This window comes from Falco peregrinus, chromosome 14 (genome assembly GCF_023634155.1).
Source record: "Falco peregrinus isolate bFalPer1 chromosome 14, bFalPer1.pri, whole genome shotgun sequence".
NCBI lineage: Eukaryota > Metazoa > Chordata > Aves > Falconiformes > Falconidae > Falco > Falco peregrinus.
This window is the reverse complement of record NC_073734.1, coordinates 14,346,994-14,364,567: the sequence shown is the minus strand read 5'-3', so window position 1 is coordinate 14,364,567 and position 17,574 is coordinate 14,346,994. Positions and strand designations below refer to the sequence as shown.

General features: G+C 37.5%; 1 protein-coding gene across 2 annotated transcripts in view; it reads right to left on the bottom strand.

Annotated features, from left to right (window-relative positions):
• Window positions 1-282: 282 nt before the first annotated feature.
• The window catches only part of RHPN2 (rhophilin Rho GTPase binding protein 2), a 30,884-nt gene continuing 13,592 nt past the window's right edge, over window positions 283-17,574 (bottom strand). For both annotated transcript variants that reach the window (XM_055818792.1, XM_055818793.1), the window contains 13 exons: window positions 17,003-17,131; window positions 13,612-13,687; window positions 12,533-12,610; window positions 11,737-11,861; window positions 10,649-10,815; window positions 8,151-8,338; window positions 6,678-6,834; window positions 6,105-6,224; window positions 5,814-6,008; window positions 4,968-5,044; window positions 4,039-4,185; window positions 3,091-3,246; window positions 283-1,787 (listed from right to left, as the gene is read on the bottom strand). In XM_055818792.1, the coding sequence (XP_055674767.1) occupies window positions 1,536-1,787; window positions 3,091-3,246; window positions 4,039-4,185; window positions 4,968-5,044; window positions 5,814-6,008; window positions 6,105-6,224; window positions 6,678-6,834; window positions 8,151-8,338; window positions 10,649-10,815; window positions 11,737-11,861; window positions 12,533-12,610; window positions 13,612-13,687; window positions 17,003-17,131 (1,867 nt within the window). In that variant the 3' untranslated portion in view covers window positions 283-1,535. The remainder of the gene's footprint in view (window positions 1,788-3,090; window positions 3,247-4,038; window positions 4,186-4,967; window positions 5,045-5,813; window positions 6,009-6,104; window positions 6,225-6,677; window positions 6,835-8,150; window positions 8,339-10,648; window positions 10,816-11,736; window positions 11,862-12,532; window positions 12,611-13,611; window positions 13,688-17,002; window positions 17,132-17,574) is intronic.

Below are 17,574 nucleotides of genomic sequence, written 5' to 3'. Positions count from 1 at the left end.
GTGCTGCTACAAATACACATGAAGAATACCTACTAACAATAGGTGAGTCCAAGTAATTTACTTTTTTTTTTTCTGTAACCTTTGTAGGGAAGCTCTGTAATATGTTAACACTTTTTATAAGGAAGCACGTTTTAGGCCATAATATAGGAACTTAGAAACTTTTAAGAAAGACAGTTTCTTAGTTCTTTGTAAGCAACAATACAGAAACATGCAAGAGGTATGCCAGCGCTAAATTATGCTGTATCATCCAAGCCGTAGCAGAATCAAAAAGCTACTACTAAATAACAGCATCTGATTTTTATTCTTAAATATGTGTCATCAACATATTTACACCTATTATGTAAGAAACTAAAAATAAATGACAACTTCAAAGTTTACACCCAGGTGCAAACTGTCCCCATATTTTAAGTTTTGAGTATCAAACAGCATATATCTACTCTGTAGATGGCAAATGCTAACTAACACTACAGTGTTAGCAATTTTCAATTAATTTCAATTTCATAAAATAGAAAATTTCACAGAAATGCTCAGTTAATTTTTTTCTCTCCCTCCTTAATATATATAGCCAATACTTACTCATTAATTGTTCTAAGGGGAGGAGGATGGTTTTATATTGATTTGGGTTTTTTATCTGATGTGATAATAAAGAAATTCTGCTACTTAAGACTCTCAAGCATTTCTCATATTTAAAGCATCACCACAGTTTATGTACTCTTGATCAATACACTGCAATAGGTCAGTTTTGAGATTTATTCCACAGCTATCAATTTTAACAAGATGATGAGATACAAGTCTTATGGTAAGTATGTTAAATAATTTTAAATTTGGAGTAAAGCCTGTTTAACAACTGAATCGGCAGGCATTTAAAATGTAGCCTAGATCAGAAAAGGAGCAGAGTAAAAGCCTTTTGTAGTTCAAAAGATCTTTTGACTTCTAAGCCTTCTAATTCTCTTCCAGAATTAAATTTAACTATTCAGTAGACTACACCTAGTACTCTCAGAAAGCAAATGTCTCTGTGTAAAAACAACTATATGACACTGCCCCTTGGCACAAGGCTAGTTTCTCTGAATAATGTTATCCTCTCCACCTGTAGTTTAAGATAATTCCTTGAAGTCGTGTTAAGTGATTTGTTATGAACTCTAAACTTGTACAGCAAAATCATCCTTTAACATGTCCCCTAATGTTTTGCATGCAGCATCAAGTTTGTAATAAATAACTCCCATCTATCAGTTATAAAAAACCAGTCACAATACAGTGTTTTGCAATTCCAAAGGAATCCAGTCCTCATGTAAGCCACTGTATAATCTACATCTTGTTATTGCATATCTCCCAAACCATTTCATTCTAACCTTCAAATACTTCAGTTTTACAGTTTTTGGCAGCCTCTGACCTTCATAGTGGCTCAATACAGTAAATGAAGTCACTGGCATTTGTCTGAAGTTATACACACATCTATATAAAGATAAAATTGATCGACATTTTTTTTAAATACATTGTAAAGAAAAATGTCATGTTAACAGATCCTTCTGAAAGACTCAGTACAATGAACTTTCCGTATTCAGAAGCGTGAAGGGAGAAAGCTTCTTCTTAATCGGAGAACTTCCAGCCACCACTGAAGGCAGGCAGAGGGTGCTTGCGGCTTTCTGTCTATTTTTAGTTCCCCAACTTAGAAAAGGCAGTTTCAGTGGGGCTTTCTTGGTCTGATCAGTCTTATCCTCTTCCATGGCTAAACAGATTAAGGAGTATGTCTTCTGCATACCCACAGAGTAAGTTGCACTCTTACTATGCTGTAGGGAAAGGAGAAGCATTACAAGAATCAGTCACCCAAAATGGGTCAAAAATTTTGACGATAACAAAAGGTTACTGTGCAAGTAGTTTTCCAAAGCAGACTACAGCAAGTTTTCTGTGCTAATGACATCATAATTGAATACAAGGCCCTTCAGCGTGCTGCGATTCTGGTATTTTGCCCGTGTAGACTCAAGGTTACGCTATGCAAAGCATAAAGGGACTTGTGAATCTTTTCCATGGGTTGTGTTATAGTTACGTTTACTGGCTTCCAGCATAACTATACAATACATATACTAACCTCTCTACAAAGCTTATATATGTAGTTCTTGCACAGATCTCTGAAGGAAAGATTTTTTTGCTGTCTTTGGTCAGGTTCCATGTCAATTGCAACTACGACAAGAGCTACTGTGGGACAGTCTTTCGGGATACCCGAAAGGCACAGCTTTCTCTGTCTCAGCTGTGCCCTGAAGCAGCCTGATTATACTCTACCCTCTTGTTTCCAGTAGCAGCTTGGAATGGCAGGTGTGCAACTCCTTATTTTCAATAAGGAAAAATTAACTTTTTAAAACACAAAAACCTAACAGCAGTAAGAGCACCTTGCTCACTTCTAAGGCAACACTACTTCAGTGCCTAAGCTTGCCAGGGAATGTTAGAAGCATGAAGCAGTGGATTTAGCTGAACTACAGGTTCTCTCACACTACAAATAAGTTTGTTATTTAGAGCTTAACATTTTTTAATCTTGTGATCATTTTTCCTCAGTCTAAAGCTTCTACAGCAGCTTAGTAACTGACTAGACAGTTATAAGTCCACCAAAATAAAAAAATACATTCATTAATCTATAATCTAATACAAAAGTCACAGATCATTTATGTTAACAACATATAAAATAAGCACATGGTCACGGATGTTCTATTTCATTCCATTATTGTTTCATTGTGGCATTTCCAGTGCTGAACAGGGTAATATTTTCATCCTCTGGGACAAGTTAGGGGAAAAATAAAATATAACCTGGAATTTATAATGCAATTAATCTAAGTAGCTCCACTAAAAAAAAAAAAAAAAACCCAAAAAAAACAACCCACCCAAATATTCTTATGCACACAAAGACTGTACTTTAGCTTGCTAACTCATGATGATTTAAACAGACTGTTTAAAACTGAACACATGCCTGAATACTTTATATATTCACTGCTGGTGTGGGATCCGACTACATGAAAGTAAACACAAATCAGGGACTGAAGCCAGGAAAGTGAAAAACTCTCACATATCCAATCTGCAAAACGCATTTGCCTCATTACATACCATAGATGCCGCTGTATCCTGGCAACTGATAACCTCAATCTCAATGGGCCGCTCTCCCACACTTTTGAATTTTTCCAGCACCTCGTTCACTCCGAGCCACTTGCAATCCACGCCACCAACTGATACAATGTAGTCACCTTCTTTTAGGCCCATCAACTGTCAAAAAAATTTTGCAAAGTTTATGATCTGGAATTGTAAAGATGCACAAAATGTTTTTGTCACCACATGGTATCTGCCCTAAAGGCATCTCCCTCTTAGATGCTATAAAACCACTGCCTAGCCAAACACGTGGGATAAAATTGTGTATGTAACACAGAAACAGGTAACTTTTCGAGTACACAAATTACCTATTTGAGTTGGCAGAATCACATTTATCAATGGTAATCTCAAATGCTGGCTCTTTCTATGTCCTTTTCACTTTTCTCCTTAAATAAAGGAAACTTGTTTTTTGCTATGCTATCGTCCCCCATGAGATACATTCTCCAGATTTTACTTCCATTTCTTCAGTATTTTTATTTGTACTTCTGTAGTTGCTTCTGCCTTTCCTACAGCTGAACTGTGCTCATCACTGCATGCTGCTTTGGGCACATGCTACCTTGCCTTGCCTTCCTGATCCTCATCCTTATTGTTGCTACTTTCTAAAGCCTTTATCCCTTACAACTTCCTGAACTAGATGGGGGAAAAAATTGTTGGGACTTCATATCTATTAAGTGTGAACAGGGCAAGAAATTAATTCTAGTTTAATGTGATCTCAGGGATACAGGTACTCTAACACCTAAGGTGTATATAGCACAGAATGTGTTCAGATTATATGACTCTACTATACTGACGTATAGGAGAACCCAATAAATATGCCATGCACCAGTATTAACAAGCTGCAGTTACGTTTAAAAGACTGGAATGCTCAAGTCCGGTGATCAATTATTAATATTGCACCGATGTACTTACAGCTGCAGTGCAAACTGGATCAAGACAATAAATCTGTACTGGTGAACCTCCTTTAAGACTGAATCCTAGCTCTCCTGCTTCATGGTGGATGCGAATAGTACGTGGAGCCGTCCATCTCTGCTTGGCTGAGAACACTGTCAGTGGGCCCTGTAAGTAACATAGCCACAGGCACATGACTGTTATTTGTAAGTAAACATTTGCATTTTTTAAGTTATAATGCTTTAAGCTCATCTTATGTAGATTTTACTCAGGTTAACTTCCAGCTACTTCCACTGAAATGGAGCAGTGATATTTATCCCAGAAGTTTAAGCTATCCCCTGAAGTGCTCAGCCCTATTTCATGACTGTTCAGGTGATACTTCCAACAGAGTGGGATCACAGCAAATGCCAAGTTGTTCTGAGATCTCTGTTAAAAGTGTGCAGAATCTTCTGGCTGCAGCAGGCTCTAAGGTTCTATGTTACTCCATTTTGGAGAAGATAAATTGATTTGTGAAACACTGCATATTCTGACCCTAACTGCAACTCCCAGTTCCCTTTGGCCACTGATACACAGAGCCACCTTAAAGACCGGCTTTGTAGCATGCAACATTACACATTCTGCATGCCTGTCTCCAAGTACTTTGTGTTTCTCCCCACCTTTAAGTTGTATGCAATTACCCATTGAAACTTCATGGGACTTTCACAAAGGTTTTCAAGAACGAATGCTGTGCAAAGCCATTTACAATAGCACTTCTATTCTTTGCTAGTCTCAAGTTGACTTACACCTCTGAGGCTACGAATGATCTCTCCAGTAGCGTCTGACAAACCCCCCCAGTTAATACAGGATCATTTTTTCAGGCTAAAATGCTCATGTCCCTTCCCTCACATTAGAATGAATTTATACTTGCTAGCAAAATGACAGAGGTTCGTTGGTATTAGCATGTTACGTACCAGTCTGTGAAAGAAATCTTTAACTTTCACCTTGGAAAACTGAGGAGCGATTGTTTCTATTTTATGCTCTGTTTTAGCTAAAACAAAAAGAAGAACAAATTCATTTTCTCTCAAGTATTAGTTGAAAGGCATACAAAATACTTTTTTTTGCATTCCGAGCTAGATAGAAATTTCTCCTAAATTCTTACCAGGCTGTAGAAAAGCTCACTTTTTGTGGGAATTTGTAAGGCAAATATCTGAATCACCTTAAAAATCCCTTCAGAGCTCATAGTATCAATACACAAAACTTAAAACAATCCATCCAAACAAAACTAAGCTATTCTCCTCTTTAATTTATTTTCCTTTGAGAAATATTTAAAACCAGTGCTCATTCTTTCCCACTGCTTCCAAAGAGGAAACAGTTGGACGTGCTGGACTAATCATATGAAGAATCAATAGCAGTCAAAGTGAGTTAACAACTTAGACTAGTAGAAGATTCGTGCTACAGGAGACAGTTACTAGTTTTCCCCATATGATTTTAGCTTTTAAAGTTTCCCTATTTTTTCTAGCTCACAAGACAGTCACCAAAAAAGCTGAGTTGTAAGTAATTACTGTTATCTACCCCAGAAAATTATGTGACCAGAGACAGAAACATTGTAAAGCAGCTGTAACGAAATTCATTTATCTGTGATGGAGGAAACATGCAAGGAATCTGAACTCAAATGTTTAAGTATGTAAGTTGTACATTATTTATACTATGTATGGATGCATATTATATATGTATAAATATATCATATAAAGGCATATCCCCATGAAAGCATACACATGTAAGGTTAATACCCTCTATTTCTAGCTATATACACTTACGAAGGATATCTGGAGCCTGGATTAGACTGAGAAAGTCATCTTCTGTCTCTTGCTGAGCATATTTGAGAAGTGAGCGCTTATGTGCAACTGTCAGAACCTCCTGAAGAACATCGATGTTTCGAAGCTTTTTGCATAGACCACAGACTCTTAGAGCTTCTTCATGATAAACAATGGCTTTGCGTAAGTGTGCTTTCCCTGAAAAAAATCAGAATTGTTGGTTGTCATCCATAGACAATAAATACGAGGTTATTTTCAAACTGTATCTAGTAGCTGTGAGAATCTGGCAGTTACCCAATTGTTTTCTCTGAACTTTGTCCTTTAGAACGGTGAGAACTATCAATCCTTCAGGCATGTAGTCATACAACTGTGACAAGGCTTTCTCCTGCTGATCTTCATCATCACCAGACTGCACTGGAATAATTGATACAGAACATTAACCATTACACATCTTTAGGTGTAACGTTGTGTAATTGCTACTACCTTTTCTCCAAAGGCAGTCAAATATTTACACACACATATTGATAGGAATTTCAAGTTTTTAGGACTTTTACAGTTTTATCATCTGCAATATCCAAATAATATTTACATGCCAGAACATATTGACAAGAATCAAACAATTCAGTAGAATATAATGGGTATAATACTTCTTTTGTTTCTGCAGAAATTAGTTTATTGGACTTCCACATTCTTCTGTAAAGAACAAAAAAGCATGGCTTCAAATCTGAATGGGAAAATGGCCACAAATTAACACATATTGAAACCCCAAAATTCCTGGCTCCTAGTCTTATTCATAGACCAAATTATAACTGTTTATGGTTTGTTAATGTTAGTTACATGAATATATAGAAAATGTAAGATTCTTACATTCATGGTCACACAGAATGGTGGCAATGAAGTAATGTGCCAGCGCTTTGTAATGGTCTGACTTTATCTGTGCCAGTTTAGACCAGGAATAGGGGATATTCTCTTTCACTGGTTCCTGATTCATTGCAGTGTTAACCAGCATGTAAACCTCTCCCACCTAAAATAAAGCACAAAATTGAAATATGATAATGTAACATTGCTTATTAGGAGCTCAAGCAAGGGATATTATATTCAGCTTTAAGATAATTTCATGTGCATCACATCAAAGAGGGGCTGGGGGAGATGGTTAGAAAGGGTTGGAAAGAAGTTTTGAGAAGATTTGAAATTCCATCTCTGATTTTTCCCTTACAAGAAAAGTAAAAATTCTGTATAAGAACAGATGAACCAAGTCACTCAATCTATATGGCTTCAAAGTTAAAATAAAAACACCATATAATTAACAGTTCTTAATATACAAATACATCTTACTGCATGAAGTCTGCTGAGAAAAAGAGTGAAGCATATTACTTGTACAGTAGGTTTGTGCTTCACTTCTGAAACTGTGGAGTCATATCTAGCCTTAAGTTTGTGTGGTCTTATTTAAAACTGGGCTACTATTCTTTACGCAGAGGAAATAAAATAGGTTTGTCAAGTAGTGAATGCTGCTTTAATGGATCAAACAACTCCAAACTGACACAATCCAAAAACCTTTCCTCTACAGCTGATCGATCCTACAGACAGGTCAGGGTGGCTTTACAGGGTTGGTAGGAAAAGCTTTGCCCATTTATCTAGTATGGAACCAATCATATATCTGCTACTCTGAAATGGCTCAGGAAGCATCTTCATATCTTGTTGGCATACCCGATTTTTGATGTCAGCGACCTCAATCAAGTACAAACACTACCTTCTGGGGCACAGCCTGCCTCCCATTTTTCAGACAAGCCCCAAGACAGCTCTGCAACTACCAACTGACTGCTCATCAGGGTCCTCCCCCAGTTACAATTTAGTTATTCTTTTGGACTTCAGCTTTTTAAGTTTGCATAACCTCCACCTGCTGGGAAATAAGACAGGTTGTGTTCAATACTTAACAGAGAACCACACAAACAACACTGTCCTTTTGTATGTTGTTCTGTGGACAAGATCTATACTGTTTGAAAGAGCATACAATAAATAGCTTGTAAAAAAGCTTTGGCAAGTTCACTGCCCCAGTGTTCCAGCACGTTTCTGTTTAAACTTCATGAATGATGAATTTAAAAGAAAAAACACAACAGTTCTAAAATAATACTTAGACTGCAGCTATTTGTGTTTTAATCTTCTGAAAGGTTGCGATTGTCATTATAGGTTGTCAGCTGTCCCTTGTTACTTTTGGTTTTCAGTAACAGTTGTTAACATTTAGGTTTAATAAATTCTGTTAGTATTACTAGAAGCTGTAGCAAGTAACACAGCACTGTAAACAGTTATTTTAAAGACTGACTTTTAAGTCTCCTATTTTACCTTGGCAGCTTCCTGTGTCATTTTCACTAGTGTGAAGAACTCATTGCGTATTCCAGGAAGACCAATCTGCTCAAAAACACACTCTTGAGCTTGTGCAAGCATCATTTTTACTAATACATTCAGCATAGCTGGGCTCATATCATAACTTGGTGTGTGAGTAAAGGTCTCCTTTAAGTAGCTTAGGACTCCTGAAATTACAAAATGGCTTTGTCAGCATTACAAAGAGAGAAACAAGTGAACTTACTTCTAGCATGTACTACAATGATAAAGATGGAGAGCATACTTTCTAGTAATGAACAACAGCAATTTGAAGGGATTCTTGGTACACATGAAATTAAACTGTACAGGTTTTGCTTTGCATTCCCATCAAACATCTCCAGGCACAGTTCTCAAAATTACAATTCAGAAGAGCAACAGAAACTGCAGATTTTAAGGGCAATACCTTCAGATCTGCTTGTAACAGTTCTTGTGATTGACCATAAAGCTGTACTGAACTGAACGTGACTCCTATATGGAAGTGGTAGGCTAGGGCTTATACACAGGACAAGAAAAAGAAGTCTATGCAGCCATAAGGAGGTGAAAATAGAACACTTGGATGGAAGGAAAAACCACAAACTTATAAATGTAGTTAATTATGAACCTCCTTTCCAGATGCTAAGTGCTGCTGTGTCCAAATGAAAGCTCAGTTCCATCCCTGTAAGTAAACTAAACCAGTGTATTTAATAGGGTAAAATTAGATTCTGCTCTAGACATTTGATTCTATCAACGCATGAATCGTTTCCATCATTTATCAATTAAAAACAAACACTAACTGTAGTGCAAATATTAAGTAACAGTTTCAGGGATGGAAGTGTAACCTTCAAGTATGCATGTCATCCAACTGGTTTAGTGGGTTCTACTAGCCTGCTAATTGCTGATACTACTACAAAAGCTTAATGATAAGACCTCTGGTTTTTCAAGTGTCTCAACTTCTGTTATCTTAGTTCTTGCCACTACATTCAGTTCTGGCCATGTTATGCTGTATTTTCCTACTATCAGTTTCAGAGGTTTTTCATGTTCTGTGTTAACTTTTGTCTTTTAACTTACTAATATGCTCTTACGCAAATTTGAATTATGGCAATCTTTGCCTTTTTTCCAAAAAAAAAAAAAATCAAGCCCAAACTTGCCAGGCACATCCCAAGTGCTGATGCAGTGCCCTATTGAAAGGAACTGAAAGTACAGGCAGGGGGGGAAATATTATTTTTTCTCAACATATTTCTCCCTATCACGTAAGTATATACATACCAAGAGCTTTGTTGAGGGTAAGCTCTGTACAACATTTTCCATTCAGCGCAGAGAAATGGTTAATACATGCTCTATATCACGTCTCTACCAACATAATGAACAGTGTTACGGAGCCATGCACAGGTACAATGAAATGCCTCCTGAGCACGTCGCTTTGGGGCCCTACAAAGGTAGTGTAGTAGCAAATGATGCATTTCAATTTGTGAATTAATTCTGTTCTGTAAATACACTGAAGCGAAAAGCAGTGATTTCTTATCTGCAAAATGGAAGGAGCAGCAGCAAAATGGAGAAATTTCTTTTAGATTGATTGATTGATTTTAGATTGATTTTAGTATTGAAGTTTCATTTAGATTAAATACAAAGGCTGAAAAATAATTTATTTAATAAATGCATGAAGAAATATTTTTTGATGGCTGTGTATTCAAAAGAGGGGTTTTATGACAATCCAACTCTGTGGTCCACAGTTTGTAGATGATAAAACTGCCCATACAGTGGAAACTGACAGCCACAGATTCCTAGTGCAAAAATAAATCTTACAGTAGCTATTAATTACACAGGTCATGTCTTTAAGCATTATGTGTAGCACAGATGACATTTAGAAAAAAATTAGAAAAGCTACTCGGGAAAAAAAACCCAAACAAATCCAAACCAAAAACTTCTGTAACATGTTAATTAATTCAAAGGATGTGATTGCCTTTATTAGAATCTGTATTCTTCCTTGCTTGGGACAGAGCTTGAGTATTTTGAATCTGTCTGCCTTTGGAACCTATGGAAAATATAGTCAACTTCCAATTAATTGCAAATTTCACCAGAGAACACAGTAAGATTAATTTTGCAGAAACCATAAGGAAAGCTAGGTTTTAAGCCCTTTATCAGCCTTTAAATCTGATTTTATGCCAATGTAATATCACTGAGGTAAAAGCAGCTATGTTGGTGAAACAAAGAATGAACAGTGAAGCAGTTCACGTTAGGGCTATTACTTGGACCTTTGAACTACGGTTCATTAATCATTAACCACAGTATTCACTGTCTTTATCTGCATGTTCAGACTACAGTTCCGAGTTTTGAATTAAAGTGCCATCTCAGCTCTTCAGTGGGCTTCAATTTCCCTATTCCTCCTTTTTTGTGTAATGAAGTCAGTTGGTGATGGAGGATGTCAGGGTGAGATTACGAACATGTGCATAAAGACCTTCCCAATATTTGAATATCTGTACCTGCAGCTCTCTGAAAAGCATCAACAGCATTTTCAAGTCCAGCCTGGGTCTGACGATTGCATCTTGTTCCAATCTGTGTGTAGAGGGCTCCGATGTTGAATAAAATGCTAGCTTTTTCAAGTAACAGATTTCGCTGACACACTGGGACACCTGTGAAGGAATCATACCTTGGGAAACAAATATTAGAAGTGTTAAAATTAGCAGAGTCCATTGAAACAACAGATATTTTCATTCTGTTTTTCCAAAAGAGAAGTGGAATTCTTAGTAATCGTTATGCTACAGTGAAAATTAAAGTGAACAGAAATACCATCCCATACTGTGAGGACAATCTAGATGCTGCAAGCCAGAGAACGGCTTTATCTGAGGCTTAGTTTTCAGCAGGGTCTCCATAAGCATACTGTATCTAACTCAAAAGTGCCTGTGAAATACCACAGAGGCTGACAGTATACTGGGGAAGCATCCATATGTGCTGCTATGTTCTTGTACTTGGATGTTGCCAAATACTAACTATTAGCATGGTCAAATCCTTCATAGCTTGTCTTTTCAGGTTTCTATCTGCAGTTATGACTAGAAATTTAACAGTTCCTCTTGGCTGCATGGTAGTAATCTTTTTCATGATAAAAATAAAACCTCTGAATTCAGAGTCAAACTTTGCTCATAAATATAGTAAACACTCCACTATAATAAATTAAGTCTCTCCTCCTTTTCTGGTCCAAATGGTCATCTTAACAAATTGAAGGAGGAGAACTAAGGTGTAACCCATTCCCCATCTGCTTCATGCACCACGGCTGAGAGTCAAGGACACATGTGCAGTTGTCCAAAATGAAGATTATTTTCTCTCTTTTTCCCCTTGTACTAACCTGTAGCCCAAATCATAATCTAGCCAATTGTTTCACTCTTAAGCATGAAAAGGGTGTGTTGTATTCAGGTTTACTCTTAACACTAAAAAACCCCAAAAGGTTAACAACACACACTGCAGGGAGCGAGGTAGGAAGAAACACACTGATGCTTCAAATTAAACAGAAGACAGTTAATGGTTAACAGTGTTCTGAAACAGAAGAGAAGACAAACATGAACTACACACTTACCATGTAAATAAAACTCCCATGTGCCTGGTAGGTGGGAAAAATCTGTTTTCTACATAACCAAGTTGAAGGAAATAGCTTATCAACATCTCAATGCCAGCTTCATCTCGGCTAGGAGTGCGGCAGGCCTTAAAATACAACAGATTAAAATAAAATATATTGTGTTAAGTTACAGGATGAATACCGCAACACCAAGGTTAAAGCTCTGCTTCCTTTGGACTTCTGCATATCAATAGAAATGTGTGGAATCTGAGAACAGTAAGCTTAAGGCCATATGGATGCATTCCAAACAAGAGTTTTTCAGCTACACACAAGTAGCACGTAACCTTTAAGCAAAGGGGATCTGTCTGGCAAGTCTCTAAAATTAAATAAAGATTGTAGGTATTTTATGAAAGCTACAAAGAATGTTTGTATTTCTAGTATAATACAGGAAACAAACAATAGTTAGAAATAACCACCATTCTACTACAATATTTTGCCAGAAAAACTCACTTCAACACTCTTTCTGCTAAATTAAAATACCTCAAAGTAAAAATAAGACAAATCTTAGATTTACAGGATTTACAAAATTGTGTGAATAGCTCAATCACTTTGCATAACTTCATCCTTTTCTTCACTTGTTCTTTACTCACATTGTAAAGCTCTTGGACAACGAAGACTGATGTTCCGTATCTCAGAAATTAAGTCAATAAGAGTATGATAAGTTATAAGCAATAATAGCATATGCTGGTTCCATACAAATGTTGTTATTTACAACTGTAGGTTAAAAGACCTCATGGTATACCCTACTTGAACTTACCTGTCTCAGATCCATGAGATCTGCTATTTCATCTTCATACTCAGAACTGTCTTCACTATAATGTTCCAGAATAAAGTCCTAAAAAAAAAGTAAAGAACTGGAATATCTAAAATTAACCTAAACTAATAACTTTTTTCTGCAGTTGCAAACAGTACAGATTCAGTTGTGATTTGCATGGTGTCTACTCCCTTTCAGTCAATAGTACAGTAACATGAGACCACAAAAAGACAATTAAACTAATAATTTTATTTGATATCTGAAGACAAGAAGTTTCAGTCTGATGTAAAGGAACCAAACACCTATAACATCAACTCCGTTGGGTTTTAAAACAACAACGCTTAGTGGCTTTGAAAGGGACAAATGAACCCTGTTAGCTAAAATAACAAGAGAATCAAGTGACCATAAAAACTTGTTAACAGAAGAGACTGCCAAATTCTTGTCAGCTATATTAGGGCAATTCCACTTAAATTAACAAAGCTGCAATGGCATCAAGTGGTACCACAATCTGAACATAGAGATTAACCTGCAGAAGTAAAAGCCGAGGCAAATGCTACAGTGATAGAAGATAGTTTACCATGAGATTAAAATCTACATTGCACAATACACAGTAGTCCAAACAATACAGAAGGTGGCACAAACAGCCAGCAAAGTGTATTAGCTAACAAGCAAGCAGTGATAATGCTGCGACACTGCTTCCCAACTGAACTAACCTAGTTAGTGCAAGTTGGAATATCACCATTACGTTGAGTAAAACCTTCATTACTACTTCCTTTCACACTTAAGAGTAGGAATCAATAGTCTTATTGGAAACAAAAACTGTAGAAGGCATTTTTATTCTCTTTGGTTTAACTCTACTGTCTCCAAAGTGGTATTTCTTATAACGTCTTCTGACTCCTTGTCCTAGTTACATATGAGCACGACCCAAATAATTGGTGGCTAATTTTTAACACACTGTGATCTCAGTTTTGAGGCAAATAAAAAATAATTTGTACATAAATTACTTCTGCTTCTTTAAACAAATCTGAAATGGAAGTTACTTCTGTTAACTACTTGTTCTGAAATGTGTCTCTCCAATTTACCTTGAGGGGGAGTGTAAAGTCTACTTCTTTTGTTTCTTTGAGGCCAAGAGGTACCAAGGGAATGCTGAAAGTCTCTCTATGGAAAAAAAAGAAAAAAAGATTCAGAAATTCTTGTTTCCTGTTTGTCTGTTGATAAGATAGTTACTTTTGTTTCATTTGATCACAGAAGCTTCTGTGCTGATGGGTGTTCAAGCAAAAGGTAAATTTATAACAGCTCTGCTCCTTCCTGCCCAAGAAAGTCTACTTAATGGCCTGTGACTCCTCAAGAAGAGACTGAAGAAAGCTACTTGCCTGTGCTGTTTTTTTTTCATTTGAGTCTGTTTTTCCTTCAAGGAAAGAAAAGGAGACTCTCAGTGGCTGGCTTGCTGCAACGTAGCTCAACCTTTATACACCTTCACAAGTTATATGGACAGAAAACAGCTCCACAGCTGCTAGAAGATCTGCCATGGTAAGAGCTATGGTAATTATCAATAGTTACCACCAGTATTTTACATGCTACCAATGGTTTCACATGTAGAAGTGATGTGTGCTTTCCCCTAACAGAGGGAAAAGCAGGGCCAAAATATAGCAACTTTAACAGTGAAAGGTGTAAGAGTAGGAAGTCTGAAAACTACTTAGTTTCTAGACAATGCTAGGTGTTAAACTCTAAACAAGTCAACCTCTAAAATATCAAAGGGCAATAAGGATGAGAACTGTGACTTAAAAAAAATATGAACCTCAAGTGAATATACATCTGTATCATGGACTTAAGCCTGGATCACATCAGTAAACAACACTAGCTAATAAGACTACTATGAATTAAAGAGCACCGTTTATCCTTCAAAAGCTATATATACTGCTCTTCCACTAAGTGTATTACCCAATAATAAAAAATAAAGATCAGAATTGCTTCCAGATAGAGGAAGAGTCCTTAAACTGGTGGGCACAATCCAGGAAGTGGCCCTGCTATCTTGAAAAGGACTTCCAAGATACAGAGCCAAAACACCACTACAGTTAGTGCAAACGATCTGATTTCGGACTGTCCTGGTTTCAGCTGGGACAGAGTTAATTTTCTTCTTAGTGGCTGATGCAGTGCTGTGTTTTTTGGATGTGGTGTGAGAACAAAGTTGATAGGACACCGATGTATTTAGTTGTTGCTGGGTGATGTTTAAACTAAGTCAAGGACTTTTCAGTTTCTCAGGCCTTGCCAGCGAGAGGGCTGGAGTGACACAAGAAGTTTAGAGGGGACACAGCCAGGACAGCTGACCCAAACCAGCCAAAGAGGTATTCCACACCATGGGGTGGGACATCGTGTTCGGTATATAAACTAGGGGGTTGGCCAGGGCTCTGGACTGCTGCCCGGACACCGGCTGGGCATTGGTCAGTGGGGGGTGAGCAACTGTATTGTGCATCACTTCTTTTCTTTCCTGCCTTCCCTTTGGATTTCATTCCTCTCCCATTCTCCCACCTTTTCACTATAACTGTTGTTATTATCATTATTTTATTTCAGTTATTGAACTGTTCTTATCTTGACCCTCAGGGTTTTACATTCCTTTCCGATTCTCCTCCCCATCCCTTGGGGGGCAGTGGGGGTGTGGTACTTAGTTACCATCTGGGCTTAAACCACAACACTGATGAAGCTTTTAGAAGAAACCACAAGAGTTTTACAATAGATTATATCAAGACACTTACCCCAAAAGGAAGTGAGACACATGCAAAAGAAATCCTAACTTAGTGGTTCAATGAGTTCTAGTACTACCCACAGTCCCTGTAGACACCAGCATTTGTCATTCAAAGGAATTGAATTGAAGTTTTTAAGGTACCACACCCATGGAGTTAACATCATGGGGGCATTGAACAGTTAGGGAGGTGTTCCTGGATTTCCAGGACTGAGCAGAAACAGCATCATGCCTCTCAATCCACTTGAGATGCATGCAAGTACTAGGAAGGCCAACCCTTCAGACTGGTGTAACACAACACAGTGTAACCCAGTAACGTGGGTGTGACCTCACGTTGATGACTACATGCACAATAGATTCAGAGAGCAACTATTATTGGCTCTTTGCTATTAAAGGCTGGAGAGCAGTTACAGAGGGAGCTAATTATTTTAGCTAATGGAATATAAAAAGCATTTAGAGCTTAGAATGAACAGCATCAGAAAGGTAAAACACCACTCAAAACAGATTGGGGAAGAAGGATCAGGATTGAATAACAAGCATACTACTGCCCAGCCACAAGGCTTCTACCTGCCTTGGGGCCTGACCTACTGCTCACCCTCCCTTGAGAATCCAAATATTTTGAATATTCTTTAGCTAGAAGAAGGAATAGTACTTCTGGAGTCTTGTTCTCATTTCCACAGCCTTAACTTTCATACTGTCTCTCTATGCTCACACGCACATATGAAGACTGGTAAAATCTTGAACAAAAAACATTTTTGCATCAAAAACTTGTCAAAGTTTGCCATGGGGGTGGAGGGCAGGAGCTTTAGCACAAGTTTCTTTTTGAGAAAAATTAAACGTAGATATTTTGCATCAGATCAGCATTCAGTTGAAAGATACCCCACTGGAAATGTGCTTAGTCCCTCTAATTAATAACGCCTTGTAGTCCACCTGGAAGTTAACACCTAAATGAAAACGGTGCTAAGAGGGACACAAAGTTATACCCCACATCACATGAAGTACTTCAATTTGCCTCTTGAGCTGCTAATGTTAATTAAATAGTAAACACTTGGTTTCAGGAGCAACAAGACACCTAATGGATACAGAAATCGCTGCAGTGTGCAGGCAATGAATACTCTTTAAGTTTTATCTTTGAGGGACCCATTTCAATTTGAAGTTTAGCATGATCTTTAAAGTTAGAAAAGTATCTTGGAAAACTTTCAGCTTCCTTACTAAGAATTCCTCTGTTTTACCCAGCTAATTTACAGATTTCTATCACTGAAGCGCACACCTTAAAGATTACCTCAGCTCTGCTTTGAGCTCCAAATCAGTGTTGTACTTCTGTTCTCCACCTAAAAAGAGGACTGTTGTATGCACTGGATTTGAGAACAGATACTAAGTACATCACTAGGTTTGCTCACTCCAGAATGCACTGAACCAATTAGCCATTCTAGGAGTGGAAATCCTGCTAGGTGCCACGTGGCTCTGTCTACAGCCCCAAGAGTTTTCAATTCTTGCAACTCTCTTCCAACAGGGAACTCCGTATCTAAGGATTAATGGTACACACCTTTCCCAAGTGAAAGACAAATATGCAGACTAACCCTTAGTCAACAAATCAAGTATGTTCTCTTCTTATCAAGCTCTCTGTTCTTTCATGTCTATTCTACAGCATTCACATCCACCGAGAAACAGTTTTGTTTCCAAGGGTAAACAGAAGATCTGTTAAAAATTGAGTAATTTAGCTTTATACTTACTCTGTATTTTGATAAACTTCTACTGAGATATTAAGCCCTTCCAATTCCTCCTTTAAGATCTGCAGGTCTGAGTTTACAAAACTCAGTTCCAGTAGTACCTGCTCTCGTACTTTATTGTTGGTGGTTGCTCTGCAGAAAGAAAGAGACATACACATTTTTTACTGCCGAGGAAAAGGGTTTGTACATAAGCTTGGTTGAATCCCTTGCTAGCATTCTCAGCATTTTTAAGATTTTTATTTTTTTTTTATCTCCTTAAGAGATGATACAAGACTTCATGTTTCAGAATTCATTAGGTTTTTCTGTCAAGAGACAGCCTGGGATAGTTTCCAGATAACAGCACACAGACACACAGGTTGGCTATATGCTACATTTTTTTGTGCCATTACTGTATTTGAAAATAAGCCTGACCCTTAATCAACAAAACTAAAGCTTCTTAAACAGAATTACCATCCTATTTGCAGATTATGTGACCTTTTCCCAAAAGTTATAAGGGTGGAAGTGGGGAGAGTCAGGAGTTATTTTTTCAAAAGAGACTTCCCCATTTTATAAACTGAATAATGATCAGTTGAGAC